Consider the following 23262-nt stretch of genomic DNA (forward strand, 5'->3'; position numbering starts at 1 on the left):
TTCCTGCCTACATGATATCCTGGGCAGCAATGGCATGACACTTGTGGGAGTGACCAATAATGGTCAGATTTTACTTGAGACCAACAGAATGAAAGAAAGCCCATGCCCTACTCTTCCTGGATAGTCAGGAACCTGAGACTGGATAGTCCAAGCATCTTTGAATAGAACCAAATAAAATAGGCAAAGCCAAAGGGGAGGGAGAGAAAGAGAGAGAGAGAGAGAGAGAGAGAAAGAGAGAGAGAGAGAGAGAGAGAGAGAGGAAATGTTTGATATTCTTGCTATACATTCTTGCTATACACATAGACCTGTACCTTCTCCATACATTATCAGATGGAAGCAGGTACAGAGACTCCTGAGAAAGAGGCATGCCTGCGTCTTCCTGAATGTGCTATGGCTATTTGCTTGAGTTTTTGGGGACTCCTAACAGTAGGAGAGGGGGTGCCTCTTGTAGTGGAATATCACTTTATACTGTGTGAAGATACGTAATTGTGATTGGTTTAATGAAAAGCTAAACAGCCAATAGAAAGGCGGGATTTTCAGAGCATATGAAAATACCATACTGATGAATTTCTTGCATATCACCATAGAACCTCCACCTGACGATAGATGAAGAAAATGACAGAGCCCCACCTTGGAGCACCGGACTGAGCTCCCAAGGTCCTGATGAGGAGCAGAAGGAGAGAGAACATGAGAAAGAAAGTCAGGACCGTGAGGGAACCTCCAGCTGGCGACAGATGGGGAAGGTGACTGAGCCCCACATTGGAGCACTGGACTGAGCTCCCAAGGTCCCGATGAGGAGCAGAAGGAGCGAGAACATGAGGGAGAAAGTCAGGAACGAGAGGGGTGCGTTCACTCATGGAGACGGTGGGACAGAACTAATGGGAGATCACCAACTCCAGTTGGAATGGGACTGATGGATCATGCGACCAAACCCGTCTCTCTGAGTGTGGCCAACAGCGGGGGCTGACTGAGAAGCAAAGGACAATGGCTCTGGGCTCTGATTCTTCTTCATGGACGGGCTCTGTGGGGAGCCTTCTCAGCTTGGTCGATCACCTTCCTGGACCTGGGGGAGTTGGGAGGACCTTGGTCTTAGCATAGAGTGGGGAACCCTGATGGCTCCTTGGCCTTGAGAGGGAGGGAGGGGAGGTATGGGTGGAGGGGAGGGGAGGGAAGGGGGAGAAGGAGGGGAGAGAAAGGGGAGAAGGAGGGGAGGGAGGGGGGAGGAGGAGGGAAGGAGATGGAAATTTTTAAATATAAAAAAAAAAAAAAAAAAAAAAAAAAAAAAAAAAAAGAAAATACTGGGAAGAAGTCATGAGTCAGCTGCTGAGGAAAACAGAAAGTTCAGTGGGTACCACATACATTAACTGAAAGAGGTTAATTTAAGTTATAAAACCCAGCTAGTACAAAGTCTAAGCTATCAGTCAAACTTTCATAATTAATAATAAGTTTCCATATGGTTATTTGGGAGCTGGCTGGTGGGGCACAAAAATCTACCTAGAGTCTTTGACTCTAGCCTGCTCTTGGAACTCATTCCTCCCACTGGGCTGTCTTGACTAGCCTTGATACAAAAGCTTTTGCTTTGTCTTATTGTATCTTGCTTTGTCAGATTTGATTTTTATCACCTGGAAGCATGCTGCTTTCTGAAGGGAAGCAGAGGAGAACGTTGGCTCTGGGTGAGAGGCGAGGTGGGTGGCAGGGGTCTGGGAAAAGTGGAGGAAGAATAAAATGCAGCTGGGGTGTACTCTATGAGGAAAGATTCAATTTTCAATAAAAATATCAGAAAATATATTGTATGAAAAAAATCTATTTTCAATTGAAAATAATATTGCGTACTTCAGATCTGCGGTTGTTAGTTGTGTACTCAGATAAATGAATATAAAAGAGCAGGTAGAGGAGAAGCTGCATTACTATAATGTAGCACTTCTCACATTAGCCAGACCACGAAATCAGTGTACTGCTTGTCAAGAGACAAATATAAGAAAAATGTGGCATGGATAGATAAGAGAATTATTTATAATGAGACCATGAAGGTGATATTGATGTGTTTTATTTCATATTACCATATTACTCAAGAAGCCTTTCAGCTTCAGCATAAAACTGTAAAAGTCAACCTACTGTGTTGCAGGAGAAGCACACTTACCTACCATGCTTGGTTTCCTACATTCTATTTCAAGGTTACAGAAAGAGCTAGAGAACATATATAAAACAAAGTTGATTAGTTTTGAGTAAAAAATGAATTTAGAGATCATCAAAGTAGACAATTAATCTAGACTCTAACAAACATTCATGTTTTCTCTCTTGTGAAAACTAGGGAAAGAGAGACAGAGAGAGAGAGAGAGAGAGAGAGAGAGAGAGAGAGAGAGAGAGAGAGAGAGAGAGAGAGAGAGAGAGGAGAAGGAATGTTCCAGAGGAAAGATAACAGAATTAAACAGGTAAACAGGAAGAGGGTAAGGGTGGACAATATGTTTGAGGAGATGATCAAAAATATATAGTATACATGGACTCAAATGACAATGATCGCCACTATATTCTATAATTCTTATGCAATTAAAATTTATGTAAAGTTACATTTTCACATTTCCTATTATAATATGTTATGTAGTCTAGGCAATCTAAAAAGGTGAAAACTATGTTCTCTTGATTTGTTTTACATGAACTTTGTCTACTAGCAGCATACATAGCTAAAGTTTAGTTGCAACATACCACTGCTACTTCAGCACATCTCTGAATTCTAACTCTAATATTTCTTATAGAAACTAAGGAAACCACAGCTGTAAAGAATAGAATAGAAGATAATTTATATTCAGTTCGATGTATTCTAGAAAGTCTTTGATTTTCCACAGCTGACTTGCATGTTGACAATCCTTTCCCCAGAGACATAAATATTTACTTGACTTGGAATAAGTAATATGTAACAATATATAATGTTATCATTCTCCATAAAGATGAATAATTATAAAAAATTAAAATAATTATAAAATGTAAAAGTCTTTCTGAGCATCTTAATTCCAAGGAACAATAATGATGCTCAAATAACAGGAATAATACTGGCAACCCTAGGTTAAGAAGAAGCAAAATAGCATCAACACTTAAAGGAAGTCTCACCTAAGAAGGAAATGTGATGTGATTGTAGGGGAAATAGATGCCTTTCCTAAAGGACTTCTTTTCTGCTTATGATTTTTTTTTTATTTTAAATAAAGTATCTTACACTCCCCAGACTACTATAAATGTGCTTGCTACTTTTCATAATTTTGAAATAAAAGTAGAAAGAAGTGATGAATACAAAGTAACTAATGAACTGAACAATCAATTCCCAAGCAATTATGTCGAAAATGTGTGTGTGTGTGTTCGTGTGTGTGTGTGTGTGTCTGTGTGTGTGTGTGTGTGTGTGTGTGTGTCTGTGTGTGTCTGTGTGTGTGTGTGTGTGTGGGTGTGTCTGTGTAGTTTACTACGTTACAGAGAACAAAGTGCCATTAACAACAGTTTGAATTTTTGTCTCTGGGATATCAGATTGGTAGAACCTTGCAGTTACCCAGTCTGCTCTTCTTTCTCCCTTATTTTGACCCTCACTGCTTGATCTACTGATTGTAAAATCGATGCCATTTATGTTTCCACCTTGGTTTTATTTTTGAAATTTGTTTGTTATCCCTATATTCATAAGCTCAAATTGTATTATCATCAATAGTAGCTTCTACTGCATGCCTTATAATGTAAGCCCTCACACATTTATGTCGATGTATACAAATGAGATAAACAAAACATAAATGTTTTCACCACTGAGATGATGGGACAGAACTAACGGGAGATCACCAAGCCCAGCTGGAATGGGACTGATGGATCATGCGACCAAACCGGACTCTCTGAATGTGGCTGACGGTGGAGGCTGACTGAGAAACCAAGGACAATGGTGATGGGCTTGGACTCTGTGGCATGGATGGGCTCTGTGTGAGCCTTGTCAGTCTGGTAGCTCACCTTCCTGGACCTGGGGGGAGTTGGGAGGACTTTGGACTTAACATAGTGAAAGGAACCCTGATGGCTCTTTGGCCTGGAGAGGGAGGGAGTGGGGGTATGGGCAGAAGGAGGGGGAGGGAAGGGGGAGGAAGAAGGGAGGAGATGGAAATTTTTAATAAAAGAAAAAAAAAGAAAAGAAAGAAAAAAATATATATGTTTTCTTATGATTTTATTTTTCTTTATAACTCAATTACATGTTTCAAGTAAGTCTCAGGTTTAACTTATTCAACATGTGTCTGAGAATATATGACTATCATTGACTTATGATATTTCAAATAAATAGTTTATAAATGTCATTATGTTTACCCTTTGCTTAGTTAGACTGTACACTATCCAATATGGTAGGTGACAATAAGCAGCAACTATATAAATTTCAAATTACACAGATGTAATTTTCTTTTGGTATGGAAAGTAACAAATTATCTGATTGATGTAGTTCTTTTAATGGTCAATTAGAAATTACTAGGCAAATAAAATTAGCATATAATTCATGAAAGTGGAAGATTTTAGAATATATAGCTTGGTAAGGAATTTTTATGTGTGTGCATATATGTATCTATTTCTTATTTGCACTGAGCACTAAACATTTTCCAAATTTTCAGTATTTATATACTTAGTAAATATGATACAGGGCAATAAACACAATTATCTGTGTGATGTGTATGCATGTGGATATACAAAGAGAATAGAATATGGTGTCAGATCACATGATGCTGGAGTTATAAGCAATCATGATTATCTTGACACGGGTACTTGGAACTACAAACAGAAAGTGTTCTTAACTGCTAAGACATTTCTCCAGCCTAAAATATAATGTGCAAACAAATACATAAAGTGTTTTTTTTTTTTACTGCAATGGCCATAACTCATGGAAGGAACTGAGTTACCTTGCCAGTAATTAATTCAGAATTGCCAAGTTGTTGCTTGTCATTCTGTGGCAATGGCTAGTTTCAGGTTTCACTTGCAGAGTACTTGAATAATAATATTTGATATTCAATTCCCAAAATTCTACTGGAGCCAACAACTCCCCTTCCCACAAATGCAACTTGCCAGTCTTGATTTCTATGAACTCATGAGTCTTTGAACTCAATGATTTATCCATCATTTTTAATAATAACTATTAAAAATAGTCCTAGCAATTGCCTTTTTAATATACCTTTATTATTGTGTACAATCAATTCTGTTCAATAGAGTCACAAAGACCAACCTCTTAAGTAGTAGAGAAATTAAGAATGCCAATTTATGTTTGCTCCCTAGTCTTTTCCAACTTATAACAGATAAATAAACATGTATTACAAAAACATCTGAATTTGTTATCCCAGGCCACATTATACCACACAGTTTATAAAATACTACTCTTGAAAAATTAAGTTGTTAGTTAACTATCTTTATTACAAGAAGTCCAGTGTATTTATTCAAATATTCACTTCATCACTAAGAATAAAATAAGGTAGGTGTGAGTTTATATTTCTTTATACCAGCTTTTGGTCAATACAGGCATTAGATATAAGGTTTGAAGGCCTTATTCAACAAAATGGGAAGTTTGAAGCTAGTCTGAGCTACATGAGATTCTGCCTAAAACACAAACAAACAAAAATTAGAATTGGTGAAAAGAATGATTAGACCTTCTGGAAAGATATTATTTCTATGCAAAAATACTGTGTGTTTGTCTGATGTGGAGGTCCCTGCAAGGATCATGACCTACTGGGAAGCATACCACAAGACATAAAAAAAAGAAACATTTGTTTCAGCCAAAATTAGTTGGTGCTGGTTCACACTTCTAGAGAAGTTTGACATCAGGCAAGTTATTGTAAGCATATTTAAATAAGTAGAATTTTGCAGAAAAGAAAATCATAAAAAGAACTGCTTTGTGTAATACAATCCTTGATGTAGGAGAAGCCATAATTACATAAAAACTGAAAGTACATATGCTCATGAAGATTGTTTCTATAGCATAAGGGCCTAGGATCTTGTGTGGTCTTTGACCAAGATAGTACGGGGGTCAGCAGTCTATAAAGTACATGTGACTTCACCCCTAAGGATGGGTTATATTTGCTGAGAAAATCGAAGCTAAAAATAAATGTTGAAGGAGAGAGTCTCGGATAAAACATTGCAGGGAAATTGGTGAAGACTGGCAGTACAGATAAAGGAGGTTACTACACCATTGAAAACATCCATTCCCATACTTCTGGGATGCCTCTCAGCAGACAATCCTTCACGATTAACATTTCAGGATTCCCTGGTGATCTGTGGGTACAAGGATCTTTGTGTTCCCAACTTTTGAGACAACATCAAATGAAGCCCATGGTTATTAAATTCAATATGTAGAACACCTAACTTCCTATCATTACAATCCAAGTGTTTGATTTAAATCTAAGTACCACCATTCTCTTTCTGAATGCCAAACATTAAAATAATGTACCCAAATTGCATTCTTCATATAACTGTGAAAGTATTAAATTCCAGTAAAAAATTCTACTATTTATCCTTAGAAGATGTACTTCAACATATATATTGTTCAAAGAAAACATTAATGCCAGATGTGATCATTAAAATAGCAAATAATGTTAATAAATACAGAAAATAATACTTTTACCATAGATATTAAAGATGGTATATGATCTGAGAATATTTCAATATTTGGCTAAATTTCAGAGCACCTATGTGGTGGTTTAAAAGAAAATGGTCCCCATTGGGAGTGGTACTATTAAGAGGTGTGGCCTTGTCAGAAGAAGGATGTTACTGTGGGGTTGGGCTTTGAGGCCTATGTACAGTGTCACAGGTTCCTGCCACTGGCAAGGGATCAAGATTTACAGCTCCCAGCTTCTTGTCAGCACCATGTGAGCTTGCGTGCCACCTGCCATGATGATAATGGACAAATCCTGTGAAATGTAAGCCAGCCCCAATTAAGGTTTTCTCCCTTGAAACAGTTTCCTTGGTCATGGTGTCTCTCACAGCAATGAAATCCTAAGGAAGACAACCTGACTTCCATATCAAACAAATATGATTTAGTGAATTTTGCTATAGTTTAAATAAGAATTAAATTGTTTGTGACGTATTTGTTAATATTGGTGGTAAGTTAATATCACATCAACAACCTAAATTTTCTTCTCTGATGAATATTTATTTATTTTCTCAGTAGGGTTGCTTTTTATATTAAACTTTGAAAAACAGAACATATTAAAAATGTTTGATTACATGTATCAAAAAATGTGTTTGTTGAGATAAAAAGATCAGTCGTTCTTTGCATTTCTCAGAAAACCAAAACTTTAAAGTTATACAGCTATCATATCTAGAAAAAGAGAGGGAAGATACATAATAAATATGACAGTGAAACTGACAAGAAAAATAAATAAATTTGAAAAATCAAACTTGACGATCAAATGCATGATTTACAATAATTCAGTAAAAAATCAATCAAAAGTAGTACAAATTCCATGATGAGATGATGAGTGAGCATGGATAAGAGAAAAGGGAAACAAAAAGCAGATGGAATTTTAAAAATGTATTCTTTTGTGTTTAATCTGGAAAATAAAAGAAACAAATTAACTCTAGTTCTCATCATGAAACTAGAAATAAATCATGCAAATTATGTTGAAAGGAACTTTCAGCAGATGTGGTAGCACACACCTTTATTCCCTGCATTTGGGAAGCATAAGCTAGTTGTCTTGAAAAACCAAAGTGTGGAAAAAGAACTTTCAGAATGAAGAAGTAAGCAAATTACACAAACTGAATGCAGCAACAAGTGACACTATATTTATGTAAATGCTAGGTTTCATATTGCAAATAATAGTCACATAAGCCTCATTATACAAAAGTCAGTAATTCCCAAAAGTGACAATGTTAATGTGCATCGGTGTGCACATGATTTTGTTCCAGGACTTCTCAACTTTCTTCTTCAGAGGAAGTCCTCACAGTACTGAATCAGTCAATGTTAGACCATTGACAGTGATTATAATTTAATACAATAATTAGAAAAATACAACTTGTGTGTGCAATTTCATTTTATTTCCTGTTGTAAAAGCCATTATTCTCCCTTTTGGTTTATTTAGCCAAGAATTCTGCTCACTGTGCCAATATAAATGTATGTGACTCTGAAGAAAAAAAAAAAACTCTTAGTCATTATTAATGGTCCCTGAGGTCAAGCCATCCAGAGGATAAGAGCAGTGGCCTACACATGCATGTATATTCGCACATACAAACATATACACGCACATACACACACACATGTTACTATTGTTTTATATATGAAGATATCATTTCATGAAATGTTAGTTATACTAATATCTTACATTTTTGTATGAGGAATTTCTAAAATAAATTTTATCTATAAAGGCTTTTGTAGTAAGATCTAATGATTCTCTGAATTTCCTCTGTGTCTGTGGTTATGTCCCCCTTTTCATTTCTTTTTTTTTTAATTTTTTTTCTCATGGTTTATTTTTTTTTATATTTAAAAATTTCCATCTCCTTCCCTCCTCCTCCCCCCTCCCTCCGCTCCTCCTCCCCCTTCCCTCCCCTCCTTCTCCCCCTTATTAATTTGTGTGTTCTCTCTCTGCCGTTTGATTAGTTTGGCTAGAGGTTTGTCAATCTTGTTGATTTTCTCCAAGAACCAGCTCTTTGTTTCATTGATTCTTTGGATTGTTTTCTGTGTTTCTATTTTGTTGATTTCAGCCCTCAGTTTGGTTCTGTATTAACTCTACTTCTGTGCTATCTTAATAGTGATGTGCTTTGACAGGCATTGTAAATAAACCCTGGTGAGGACATCTTAGGAAATCCTCCCATTCCTTGTGTTCTGTACTACTTTCCAGAGTGGGGCTAGATATTGTCCTGTAAACTTTTTAATAAATTTGAAAATGTTTTTGAAAAAAAATTTTCATCTATAAAAATTGGAAATAATGTGTTAGTTTTTGCATCATTGAGTCATTCAAATAAAATATAAATTATTCTTTAAAAATGTAATTAATCTTCTGTGGTCGTTTGAAAGAAAATGGCCTCCACGTGGAGTGACAGGATTAGGAGGTATAAGTTTGTTAGAGTGGACTTCTTGGAGGAATTGTGCCACTGTGCATTGTGGGCTTGAAGTCTCAAATATGTTCAAGCCACACCCAGGGTCTCAGTTCACTTCCTGTTGCTTTTGGATCAATTCTAGAAAACTCATCTCCCTCTCAAGAACTATGACCCTCTGCATGCCACCACCCTTCAAATCATTATGTCCCACCAAGATCATTGGGATCTAAACATCTGAAATTGTAAGCTGTCACCCCATTTAAATATTTTCTTTCATAAGAGTGATCATGGTGTCTCTTCACAGCAATAGAAACCCTAACTAAGAGATCTTCTAAATATGATTTATTTAAAAAATAAGCCCAAGTCATTGTGATAGCTTAGATACAATGGCCCCATAATGTTGTATGGAGTAGTACTATTAGAAGGTATGGCTTTTTTGGAGTGTACATGATTTTTTGGATGAATTGTGTCACTGCGGGGTAACTTTGAGATTTCCTATGCTGAGGATACCACCCATTGTCTCAGTTAATTCATTGTACATTGCCTGTGCAATGTAGAAATCTGAGCTACCTCTCCAGCCTACACACCACCATGGCATGGTGAATAATGGATAGAACCTCTGAAACTGTAAGCAAGTCACACCAATTAAATATTTTTTCCTTCATAAAAATCCCCATGATCATGGTGTTTCACAGAAGTAAAAGCCCTAACTAAGATAGATGTTGGTACCAGGAAATAGGATACTATTGTGATAGGTGTGAATATGCTTTTATTTTGAGTAATATGGGACCTTTATGGGGGACTTTGGGGGAGTTTTAGTCATCGAAGCAGTTATCTAAGAATTATTTGAACTGTGATTGGCTGGTTTAAGAAGTTTCAGAGGAGAAAAATTTCATTACATTGCTTAGAGATTGTTTTTGATGTGAAGAATGTGTCTGCTTTCTGCCCTTGTCTGAAAAGTTTGTCTGAGCCTAAAGTGAATAGCTTTGGATTAATTTCTTTGGTAGAGGAAATCCCCCCAAAAAGGCCTAGTATAGACTCTGTTGTTAATAGTGTTAGCTCTAATGAAGATGTATAATAAAAACAGCAAACTGAGCAGTGTAAATTACAAAATGTAGGAGAAGAGGAACACAAAAAGAGAGGAATGGAACTAAGTCCAGTATTCAAGAAGATATGGAATAAAGGAAGGTATTACATCAGGACAAGATCCCAGCGAGTTAAATTTCAAATTTGTGTGAAGAAACTAAAGAAAAGTTTAGAGCCAGGTGTGGTAATTCACAAGATTAATCCTAGTACTGAAAGGCAGAGACTGACAGATCTCTGAGGTGAAGACAGCATTGTCTAGAGATTCAATTTCAGGATAATCAAGCTTAGGCAGTTAAGGACAGAAAGCTGGTAAAGACATAATTGAACAGTGGGGTCATGTTCTAGCCCTAGTAAGCTGCAAAACTTGGCAGATTAAGTCACGTGGTTATGGAGTTGCAGAAACAAGAAAGGACCTAAGGAATTTGTCTGTGAGATTAAGGAAAGTTGCTGAGGACAGCTATGAGTCAGCCTAATGAAAGCCTAGGAAAAAGGCCATTGTGTGAAGCTGTGAAACTGAAGAAAGGATAGCCTTAGAGAACCCAAAATGTTAGAAATGACAGAGTCGATCATGAGATAACTGCTGAGGGAAGCTGCTGAAAGACATTGGAACTAGCCCAAGAGAAACGAAGCATGCTGAAGTCAACAAAGATGAATGGTTTTGAAGAACTGAAGAACGTTTTGACATCAAGCATGGAGAAACAGAGTCTAGAGTTTGCCCAGCTAGTTTGCAGTTTTGCTTTGGTCCAGTATTTCCTCACACTGTTTCCTTCCTGAATTTTGGAATGGCAATGTATGTCCTGTTTCATGATACATTGGAAGTATGTAATCGGACTTTGGATTTTGTAGGAGACTACAGTTAAAAGATTACATGACTCTCAGAAAAGACTTTGTACTTTGAACTTCAAAACATTGTTGAGACTGTGATAGACAATTGGGACTTGTAAAAATGGAGTGAGTGTATTTTACATTATGATACTGTTACAAGTTGATGGGGGCCAGGAAGTGGAATGTGGTAGTGGGAATGTTATTGGTCCCCATAATCTCATAGGGAGTGACATTATTAAAAGGCAGGGCTTTTTTGAAGTGTGTATATCTTCATTGTTGGAGAATGTGTTCCACTAGCGGGGAGTGCTTTGAGGTTTTCTATGCTCAGGATATGATCCAGTGTCCCAGTCAACTTTCTGTTGCCTGAAAGATTTAGAGTTCTCAGCTACTTCTCCAGCACCATGCAACCATTAAATCAAATTTCCCTTTTGCTCTTAGTTTCTTCTAAATCTAATGCTATACAGGTAAGTTGCTAAAATGTTAAATACTTACATAAAATGTGATCCATTCCTCTGAATTCACAAGATACTGTGAATTCAAACTGTCATTTATATGAATTTCCTTTGTCATATTTTCATACATTAACTTTTCAATTTCAAAAATTATCAATTTAATAATATGAAATAGTTACTGGGTTATGTTTTACGGCTATTCATATATATTTTAATTCAGAGTTTTTTTGACATTATTACTACTAAATTCTTTTTCTGAAAATCTGAACATCCCAGTGTTATATGATTTATTCTTTTTAAAGTCTTAAACTCAAATATTTGATAAGAAAATTTGGCATTAGACAATAAAAGATACTTAGCTGTTCTTTTCTCTACAAACAAAGGTGTAGAAAAATGGAAGTTGTCTTGAAAAGCTCTCAATAATTTCACACTATACAAACCAGAAAGCATTTTAATTAAAGTATTTGATATATTAATTGTTCTGACACTGTCATAACAAATCCTAAAAACAGCAAGAAGTCTCTTAGTTGTCTTGAGCTTGTTTCCCATGATTTCTGATATGCAAAAAATGGTGATTTTATTTCCATTATAACTTAGAATTATCTTTTATCATTTACATGTTTAATAAATCAATGTAAGAGTGATTCTCTTAAATTTAGAACATTATTTGAAAGGGGAGAGTAACAGTGGGAAAGACTTACTAATAAAGTTCATAGTAGATATATGTGACATCTTCAAAGTATTATGATTTAAATCTAGTGAAAATTATGGCAGTAATATAAAATACTGCACAGTTACAAAAAAGTTAGTTTATTCATTTCATCAGTAAAATTCAAGCATTTATTAACTTTTATTATCATATCTATTTCATTGTAAACATAGCCAAAAGTGAAGATAAATTTTAGAAAAATGGATCTATTATTCTTGTCTTAAATATATAAAACATTTTCCTCTTTTTCATTTTATTATGTGCAATATAGACAACATATATACAAATATTCTGAAATAAATATGTTTTCCTTTCTGCTGGGGAACCTCCTTCAGCCAATGGCGTTTGAGACACTGGACCAGGCTGGCCTTAGCCTTGGGTACAAAACATACGTGCTCACATGACCCCCCTCTCTCTCTCCTCTCTCACCTAATTGCTGGATTTGGTTACTGTTGGCCGCTCCTGCAGAGGCCTGTGATCAGTGAGTACCCCCTAAATAAAGAACCCTTCTTTTTATCCAATCTGAGCTAGCGTGGGACTACTTTATTCATGTTCTCCTATATCTGGCACCCAACGTGGGCTGACTGCATCCATATAACACCTGAAAGAGTTTTAAAAAGGAATTCTAGACACACAAAGAAGCAGAGTTTAGCACAGCTTCTTGGTAGCCGCATTTTTTTTTCCAGCACCCTGGCTCCTTTAAGAGAGGTTTTCCTGACTCAGCAATTCTGAGCTAGTGCAAGACTATTTTATTCACATTCTTCTACACTTGCTCTCATTAAAGCAAAATATAAAACAAATAGAAACACCATATATTCTCTTTCATATTCCCATACTAGCTTCAAATCTTTGGTGTATTTAACTTGGCCCACAAGTGGACAAAGGCAGTTGTGACATTAAAAATAGGGATAATAGAGTATAATAAAAATAAAAGTAGGAATATGGGACCTTGTAGGTGGTAAGGTTTAAGCAGGAAGTGTTGTTTAAAAATTGGGGTAAATAAGGGTATAAGGCTAACTTAAAGGATGGGTGCATAAAAATTTATGCTGAATCCTCCCGTTGTCAAACATAATCAAAACATACTGTGGGATATAAAGTAGAGTACATATGACATCAAAGAAGAGGAGAGAATACTGGGAGTTCATGTATTGAAAAGGCAAGGTGGAAAAGAAGAATGAGTATTGGGTCTTAACCAAAAGTAAGAGTTTACGTAGGAGTCTTGTGGAAACTTACTAGTTAGTAAGATAACTTCAAAATATACCTCAAAAAAAGTTTGCACAAAATGACCCTCCAAAGGCAGACAATTTTCATCCCAGAAGACATGGATCATTAAACTACAGTGCAAGGCATGAGATAAATTCTCTTGAGTTCCTGGCTGGGTATACCTCATAAGTCTCCAAACAACACAGGCTATTTGACCTTGGTTACCAACAATAACATTATTGTAAGACCTTAATGCTCAAGATACCGTGTCTTTGGATATATGTCTTAGAGATATTAACTTCAATTGATAAGAAAAATCCTTCTTTTAGAGCTAGCTCTCAAGCTGATGTACAGGCTAAGAAGAGAAAAGAAAAGAAAAGAAAAGAAAAGAAAAGAAAAGAAAAGAAAAGAAAAGAAAAGAAAAGAAAAGAAAAGAGAACAATGATCTGATTCCAAACTAGACTGCCCATGTTACAAAACTGAGCAGTCTGGCAAGATATGGTCATTCGTGCAATAATGAAAGGATTGTTATGGGGAAGCTAACAGGTTTCAACTATATTTGAAGACAAAATTTCAATCCTGGTACTCCAATAATGGTTAAACCCCTAGACAAGATGCCATAATCTCTAGTATAGTATTTGCTAATATTATTTTGCTAAGTAGTGATATTTTCAAGTTTTCTTTTAAATATTGTACATATACCATTGACCTGGGACTCTCTGTACTTCAGTCAGATAAGCTTCTTTTTCTTTGCAGCAGGCAGGGTGTCAATGGAGAGATGTTTAACTGTTCTACATTCTAAGAATGAAAGACTGAATGCACAGCATTAAACTGTATATCTTCGCCATACCTGAAAGACTCAGGGACAATTAGGAACACAAGAGCAACATGAACAAGGAACGGTGTGAAATGCTATCCCAGGACATGGCATGGCTACCACAGTCATAAACTCATACCTTCTGTGGTTAACTGAATAAGACCTATCCAAGATAAAGACAACTAAATTCCATCTAGAATATTTGCCAGTCCCAATCCCTAACTTAAATCGAAAAAGGCTATACTGGCAGGTAATTGCTGCTCATGAAGGAAGAATCATTCTTATTTTTAAAGAATTAGCTAGCTTCCCCATGATCATGTGGGTGGCCCCCATATCAATTTATATAGCAACTATAATTAAACCAAATATTACCACTGCTAATTTGAGATGGGGGAAGCAGTAGTTGGATTCAGAGGATCATGATGGAAGAAGAAGTATATGAGAAGGAGGAAGAGGAAAAATTAAGTTGGTAGGAGGATTTTTTTTTGACAGTGATATAGGATAGGTGAATGAGGCAAAAACGGAGGTAGATACAAGAATATTTCATAGCCGGGCAGTGGTGGTGATCGCCTTTAATCCCAGCACTCGGGAGGCAGAGCCAGGCGGATCTCTGAGTTCGAGTCCAGCCTGGTCTACAAGAGCTAGTTCCAGGATAGGCTCTAGAAACTACAGGGAAACCCTGTCTCGAAAAACCAAAAAGAAAAGAATATTTATATATTCTTTTATATATATATATATATATATATATGAAATTTTAAAGTATTTTAGAATATAAGGCCTCGATATATGTATTATATAGATGATAACATATATAAATGAGATTAATGAATTAACTTTTATTTTATCTCATATTTTAATTTTTTATTATTTCTTAGAATTCTGATTGTTTTCTAACGAGAGACAGAAAGTGGATGGATCAGGATGGGAAAAGAAAGGAGGAACTGAATGTAGTAAAGGAAAGGTAAAACAAAAATAGAATACATTATGCTAAATAATCTATTTCAAAAAATGGGAAGGAACATCAAAATAGGAAAAGAAATACTAAGTTAAGAAATCAAGTCACTAAAAATGATACTATCATCCAAACACAGCATGGGAAATTAAAAATAACACAGAAGTTCCCCTCTAAAATTACTAATGCATTTTCAAAATTTCACACCCTGTAACTTTATCTGTGGCATACCTATTCAGACAGTCACTTTTATTTATTACTATTTAATGTTAACATACTTTATCCCTAAGTGAGAAGATCCACAGTTATACAAATTTTGGTATATTCATGAATCAGAATCCTACTTCAGAAAGATATTTGTGTGTACAAATATTGAATTGTATCTACATACAATATTTATTCCATAATTGCATGCAATAGTAGTAAAGTAGACAGCTCCAGTTACTTAGTACTTAATAAATTAATATGGCAATTTTAGGGACAGCACTGAAAAAGGCAATGACCTTTCAAAGTCTCCATTATTGAAAAACACAGCTATTCGCTAAAGATATTGTTGTTTTTATCTATTGTATTAGTTATCCTACCTAATAGCATTGTTACAAAGTCCTGAGATATATTCCTCATGTAAGGCTTAATATCTAAGAACTCTCTTCTGTGTGTTGCATGCACCTAAAACCTGACTCAGCACAGAAAGATTTTCCATAAATGGTAATACAGAATATTTTCAAATTTGTTCCTTTTTGTTCTACAGCTACTCAATTCTGCCATAATTGTAGCCAAGTAGCCATAGATAGTATGCAACTAAATAAATGTTGTTGAGTGTCTAAATAGACTCATCTTTTGGGTTCATCCTTTTTCTGGGGGTATTTTTTCATTAATACACCAAAAATTAATGGGTAGCACCATGATCCTTCAACCCCCCTTAACAGTAAGAGGATTTCACCCTTAAGTCAGGGGCACCATATTAGAGAAAGTAGCTTAGAACTAATCCTTTCATTAAGGCATCATCTTTGTTCAGCCTTATTATGCACGAGAGAAAGTGAAAAATTGCCCTACTCTTTGCTCACCTTTTCTGGAAAATTTTATTGATTTTGCATTTATTTAAATCAACATCAAATGTTCATTGAACATATAGTAAAATATATGTTAATTATGTATCTTTATATTGTTTTATCATCAAAGAATCATTTTTTCTGTTTCTCTTGTTTTATATCTATTTCAAAAACTAAAGGATTATTTAAAGGATATAGAAGTTTATAATGAATAAATTATTTGCAATGCACTATGATATGTTTTAATGTTCATGCACTTATTCTTTAGAACACAATGAAGGGTAAAAACACACGGTGTGTGAAGATGAATCATTTGTTTCGTTTTGATATGTGAATGTGAATATCACGGAATTGTTTCAGATCTTTCTCAGTGTTCTGTATACAGACCCCCCTCAACTTCTACATACTACAGATAGAACAGCTGCATCCCAATCTCTAATGGGACACATTATTGATTGCTTGTGATCCTGCACAGTCTGCATATAAAGTAAGTACCATGGTTTGGATCAAGAACTATTTTTCTTTTAACCAGTAGCGATAAAACAAGAGTAAATAGCCACTCAGGGAAAAGGAAGGAGCTGAGCCTGCAGTCAGTGCTCTGAATTCTGTGCTAGCTGTTGGTCTGAAGGGTGTTAAACAAAAGAAAGTGCAGCTGCTTCCACAAATCAGCAATTAATCAGAATTAAGCTTTCCCACTGCATTTTTTTGTTCTAAAATTGAGGTGGTGCATGGCTAATCTGGCTCATATAATGAATACATGGTTTCCTCAAAATGTTGACATGACACTCTGTTTTTAAGAAAAAGGAAGTTGATCTGCCATTACTAATAATTTGCTAACTACATTGTTTTGTGATTTTTTATCAACATCTCAATCACTTTTAATCTCCATATAATATATAGCAACATGTAAATTATTCATGGATATTATGCAATATGTTCATGTAATTTAGCCAGCTAATTTAAGAATACATCTTAACAAGTGAAATAATTATTGAATGTTAAGAGGTAAAGTATTATTTAAGATCATGTCCATGAGCCAGAAGAAAAATCAAATAAAGTAGCAATCAATAGCAATAGACCAATCAGAACAATTGTGAATTTTGATACAATTTTATGGTAACAAAGGCAAAGATATTTGATTGCATGCCCAATAAAAACTTCCTGTATAGGGAAAAGACAGCATTAATGCAGAAGCATAATTCAGTATGCATAAATCACTTTTTTAACAGATATAACCTGAGATATTACCGTTTTTCACAATAATTTTGATTTTTCCAGTATGAGGAATGGCTTTCTATAATTCGTGCCACATGATATTTTCCCTTCATTTTCCAGGTCCACCTTCATTTCACCAGAATTTCTCAAAAGAAGAAAAAAATAACAAGTAATTCCAAAGGAATGAAAACAAACTTACTTTTCCAACATACTGTGGATCTGGTCCCATATGTTCTTCTAAAACAAAGAACTGGTTCCATACCCATCCCCTCTTGGGACGATGGTGGACTTCCGTCTCCCCTTCAATGTGTTTGGTTTGGTTTCTGGTCACCTTGATGGAGCTGTGGTGAGCAGTTCCATAACACCTCTGCACGAAACAGAGACACACGAGGACTGGGCAGATGCAAGATGTGCTCGTAACTTTCATTGTAAAGATCACTTCCCGTTCACACTCCTTCTTGTCTTTGTGAACTACAAAGGCTCAGCGTGCATTCAAGGGGAAAGCCGAAGCATCTTTTGGAAGGACAGTCCAAAGTAGATCATTTAGTCTGTCCATGTTTTAGCTTCCCATTAGCAGAGGTCAGACCATATTTACATCCTTATTCATGGCTGGAATCTCAGGGGCAGCCATTAGATCCCAAGTTGTCTCTGTAGGTGAACACAGCTCATCATTTTCTACCTAATGGGAAGAGAGAATTTGTACATGTTATTAAACACCTGAATTTAATACATGTTCTGAAGACAAATGATTTTTCACTAAGGCATGTAGATGATGGGCGTGAATTTGCCTAGAAGACACGCTTCTGAGCTTTGTTGTTGAGGTATTTCTGAGAGATTTGACTGAGGCCAGAACAATGCTGAGTGTGGACCTGCACACTCCGTGGAGCAGGATTCTGGACAGAGTGAAAGAAGGAAGAGGATCAAAATAGAAAGCTGAGCTCACTTGTATCTCTCGTTGCTCCCTGACTGAGGATACAATGCAATCACGGACCTCACACTCCCATAGCTATCCTTCGTTGCCATGAAAGACTACACCAATGCAAACCTTAAGTCAAAATATATCTTTCCTCCCTTAAGTTACATCTTCTATGGTATTTGGTTCCAGCAATGAGAAAAGTAACCAATCAAACTATAAAATGATAATATGCAAGTGTTTTCAAAAATGCACATAAACACATGTGCTTGAATGTATTCTACATGTAATTTCCTACCTTTAATAGTCATCCTTAATTACACATGTACTTATATATGTAATTCTATACATATACTTTTTGGTAGATATAAGAAAAATGAATGTGCATATTACAAATTAGTACTGGAGGAAAATCTACAACCACTAATTTACTACAAACAATCTATAAGCACTGGTTATTATATACAGAGAAGTGTGGTCTTCACTCCCATCAACAAAAGTTCTTACAACAGACTGAGAATGCTACAGAAAACCATAGCCATTCAAACTACAGAATTATTAAGGACAGTCCTAATGGATACATTTACAAAACACTCCCCTAACATTCAGATATTAGTGTAGAAGACAGGATGGAAAGATTGTAAGACCCAGAGAAACAGTGAGTTTGCTGAGAAATACATAATGTCTCCTAGTAACAAAAGAAGCTATGGCCATAAATTCTCACCTCCATGACCACCAAAAACTGAGCTGAACAAGGGTGATAGCAATGAACAAACATACCATACTGGAATGTGGAATTAGAGTTTGTGAGGCATCAACCTTACACAAAGACTAAAAGCAACTTGGAAAATCTGAGAAAGGAAAGAGGGCCTTCTTAGGAAAGAGCATACCAAATTGCTGTCCAGTGAAAAATGGAAAGCCCTGGAAACAGCTCCAAAGCTGTGTAAATGTAAACTCTTACATCCACTTTGGATATCAGTATGACAGTTTCTTAGAAAATTGGGAATCAACCTACCTCAAGACGCAGGAAATGCACTATTGAGCATATACCCAAAGGATGCACAATCATACTGCAAGGACATTTGTTCAACTATGTTCATAGTAGCATTATTTGTAATAGCCAGAATGTCAAAACATCCCAAATGGCCCTCAACCAAATAATGGATAAAGAAACAATGGAGTACTACTCAGTGATAAAAAGCAATGACATCTTGAAATTTGCATGTAAATAGATGGAACTAGAAAATCATCTATAGTGAGGTAACCTAGATCCAGAAAGATGAGCATGGTATGTATTCACCCATGAGTGGATACTAGCTGTAAAGCAAAGGATAACGAGCGTATAGTCCATGACCCCAGAGAAGCTAAATAACAAGGAGAATCATAAAAGAAACATATATACCCCTGGGAAAGGGAAATAGAAAAATCTCCTGAGAAATTTGGTAGCGTGGGGTTGGGTGAAGGGAGGGCTGAATGGAAGCAGGAAGGGAGAAGTCGAGGGGGAGGAGAACTTGAGGGAAAGGCACAGATGAGAAGGCAGAAGGACAGGGATGGAGAGCAAGGAAAGATGTATCTTGATTGAGTGAGTCATATGGGCCTAGCAACAAACCTGGCACTAGAGAAATTCCCAGAAATCTACAAGGATGACCCCAGTTAAGACCCTAAGCAATAGTGGAGAGGGTGCCTGACCTAGTCTTTCCCTGTATTCAAATTGATGACTTAAATGCCACCATAAACCTTAAAACAGTAACTAAAGAAATCAGAAGCAGAGATCCACACCAGAGCACAAGGCTGAGCTTTCAAAGTCTATACTAAAAGAGGGAGGAGTGAGAATATGAGCAAAGAGATCAAGACCATGATGCAGATGCCCACTAAAACAGCTTACCTGAGCTAACAGGAGCTCACCAACTCTTGCCTGATGGCAAAGAAACCATCATAGGACCAAACTGGGCCCTCTGAATGTGAGTAACAGTTGTATGGCTAGGGCAGACTGTGGGGCCACTGACAGTGATAGTAGGATTTATCCCTACTGCTTCTACTGGCATTTTGGAACCCAATCTCTTAGGAAGGATAATTTGTTCAGCCTAGATATAATGGGGAGGTCCTTGGTTCTGCCTCAAATCAATGTGCTATACTTTCTTGACTCCCATGGGAAGCCTCATCCTTTCTGAAGAATGGATGGGAGGGTGGGGTCTTGGGGTTAAGGTGGAAAGAAAGGGATAAGAGGAGAGCATGAGAACTGGGTTGGTATGTTAACTGAGAAAAGACTGTTTTTTCTATATGTGTGCGTGCGTGTACGTGTGTGTGTGTATACACACACACACACGTACACGCACACACACACACACACACACACATGCACACGCACACACACACACACTACATTTTCTATCAGTTCCATCACAAAAGTCAAATGGCACATAAAGTGCTTAGTCATTAAGAAAATAAAATGTTGTAGAACAGATGAAGCTCATTGGGACATTATACGCAGCTGAAAATCATTCCAGGCTTGAGAAACAGGTTGACAGAGTAAAGTATAAATGAGAACGCCATCTGGGCTCATCTGTGGCCTCAGGCATTTTCTTGGGTACTTTTCATGTTTCTCTAAAGTGTGGACTTTATATCCAGGCAAAAGTCAAATATCCAAGCTGAGTAACGACTTCACTAAAGATTTGATTTTACTACACATTTTTTTTTTTTTTGCTGCTGTATCAAGAAAAGCTTTCAGGAAAAACAGTGATAACATTTCCAACAGTAAAAAGTTTTTATTGGTTCATATATAAAAAAATCCAGGATCTCAACTTAGATTTTGTTATATTTCAAGACAGTGTGACTTGTTTACTTGATAAGGAACATGAAATGTTTTATGTACTTCTGTATTAAAGTTCTACTCCACATTTAAAGATAAACTATTATGTATAGATAAATGAATTACATTGAGGTAGGCATAGCGTTATGCTTAATTATTATTTTTTAAAAAAACTAAATCATCATTCACAGCCTTTTTATGTATAGTTGGAAAAATGACATTATGTGGTTCTTGATGACAATGTTTCAGACTATCCATAGTCCTTCCTTATCTATAAGGAACTTTTCTAACAAATTAGATTTAATGTTTATGGCATTTTACTTCTGGTATAAGATTTGTGTAGAAGTAAAACTGGGGTCATATTTCAATCATCTGACAAATGTGCTATTCACATTTTACACTACTTTGTGAAAGCAGAGATATATACATGTTTCACTGATTTTATTTAAAATGATTCAAAATTTCCTGTAGTTTATAAGATAAAGAGTATTATTCTAGGTCCAAGTTGTACAGGCACTGGAAAGAGAGTCAAAACTCACCAAATTTAAAAATAATTTTTAAATTTTTTTTTCTTTTTTTTTTTTTTTTTTTGGTTTTTCGAGACAGGGTTTCTCTGCAGCTTTTTTAGAGCCTGTCCTGGAACTAGCTCTTGTAGACCAGGCTGACCTCGAACTCACAGAGATCCGCCTGCCTCTGCCTCCCGAGTGCTGGGATTAAAGGCGTGCGCCACCACTGCCCGGCAATTTTTAAATTTTTTAAAAAATAATTCCCCAGTATTCCTATTTGCATGACCCAAGTACTTCAAGTCTCAATAATCACATCTACTTAAACTTTTGACTGAAGTAATTCCCTTCAATATTCATTCCACTTTACTTAATACCAAATTATTTTGGTGATATATTTTTAATTTCTCATGGACTTTTGTCAACTAATGAATTTCAAAGAAAGATGTTTTAGTAACACTTCTTAGACTCCAAGGTGAGAAATATATAGAAGGCAATATTACCTTAATGCTTTCTCACCATTTGGTGTGATTTTTCAAATGAAATTAATATCATTGCTCTTTATAAATAACTTAACAAAGCATAAGTCAAGAGTGCAATGTGATAAAAGTTACTTTTGAAATACATTACACATACGATGAATGAGTGATCTTCTTTACAATGTTGATCCTGTGTATCATTGTAAAAATATGTAAGAGCATTTACAACTGCCTGCCTGTTAAAAGTGTTAAGCTCTTGTGACGGTTATAAAAAGTAATAAATATATTGAAGAAATGAGAGAAATAAGCATAACTGTTGAGTTTTTTAACTTAATTTCCTAACTCAACCGATATGTCACAGTCCAACAGTGACTGTAAGTGTTGAAGCCACCTCCAGTGGCAAATACATGATTGTTTCTGTCTTACCCACTTTGTTTTCTACTTCTCTCTAAACACAGATCTTAAAGAGTTTCCTCACTTCAGATGGTAATAAAATATTCCTTCAAAAATTGCGTTTGTAACTTCCCAAAGAAAATCTAGGTTTGTACTAAAAAAATAGAATTTCTAGTATGAGTGTGATTGCAATAATGCCCCAAAATGTAATATCTGAAGAAGAGAATATATGAACAGCATAAAGGAGATTTCTCTCCCTTGTGTTCTATGTTCTGCCTGAGTTGTCTGACAATGCTTGCAGACTTTCATCATTGGCACATGGAAAAAAAAAAAAAAAAACCACTTTTCAGAAAAAGAGTTAATAAACCAGTACCATCAGGAGACCTGGCCTGGAATGTTCATTTTAAAGAGTAATATGCAATTTATATTGGTATTTTTTCTGAGATTCATATTTCTTTCTTACACTCCAAATATCATTTCTTGTAAATAAGACCTTTGACTTGAACCACTTTTTAATTTAAATTTATGGATCTTAGATTTAAAAAAGAGTCTGGGGAGACTCTTTTATTTAAAAAAAATCCTAAAGCACCAAGATAGAAACCAGGTTGGTCATGAATTCATGGTCCTTCTGATTCTGTTTCTTCAGTATATACTACCAATGTACATCTTCACAAATGGGAATTAAAAATGGGATGTGGCATTGAATGGATATTTCTCAAAAGAAAAAAATACAAATAATAAAATAAAAGTACTTTAAGAAGTGTTCAGCATCCTTAGCTATTAGAAAATAAAAATTGAAAGCATCTTCCCCAACAGAAAAATCCTGAAATTATGAA

At 35.8% G+C, this 23262-nt stretch overlaps 1 protein-coding gene across 4 annotated transcripts in view; it reads right to left on the reverse strand.

Annotated features, from left to right (window-relative positions):
• Positions 1-17756, reverse strand: part of Cdh18 (cadherin 18) — a 241324-nt gene extending 223568 nt beyond the window's left edge. For 3 of the 4 annotated variants that reach the window (XM_038322753.1, XM_038322755.1, XM_038322754.1), the window contains exon 1: positions 17529-17756. In XM_038322753.1, coding sequence (XP_038178681.1) covers positions 17529-17756 — 228 coding nt within the window. The remainder of the gene's footprint in view (positions 1-17528) is intronic. The other variant, XM_038322756.1, reaches the window with a different exon arrangement.
• Positions 17757-23262: the final 5506 nt, after the last annotated feature.

Source organism: Arvicola amphibius, chromosome 3 (genome assembly GCF_903992535.2).
Source record: "Arvicola amphibius chromosome 3, mArvAmp1.2, whole genome shotgun sequence".
Lineage (NCBI taxonomy): Eukaryota > Metazoa > Chordata > Mammalia > Rodentia > Cricetidae > Arvicola > Arvicola amphibius.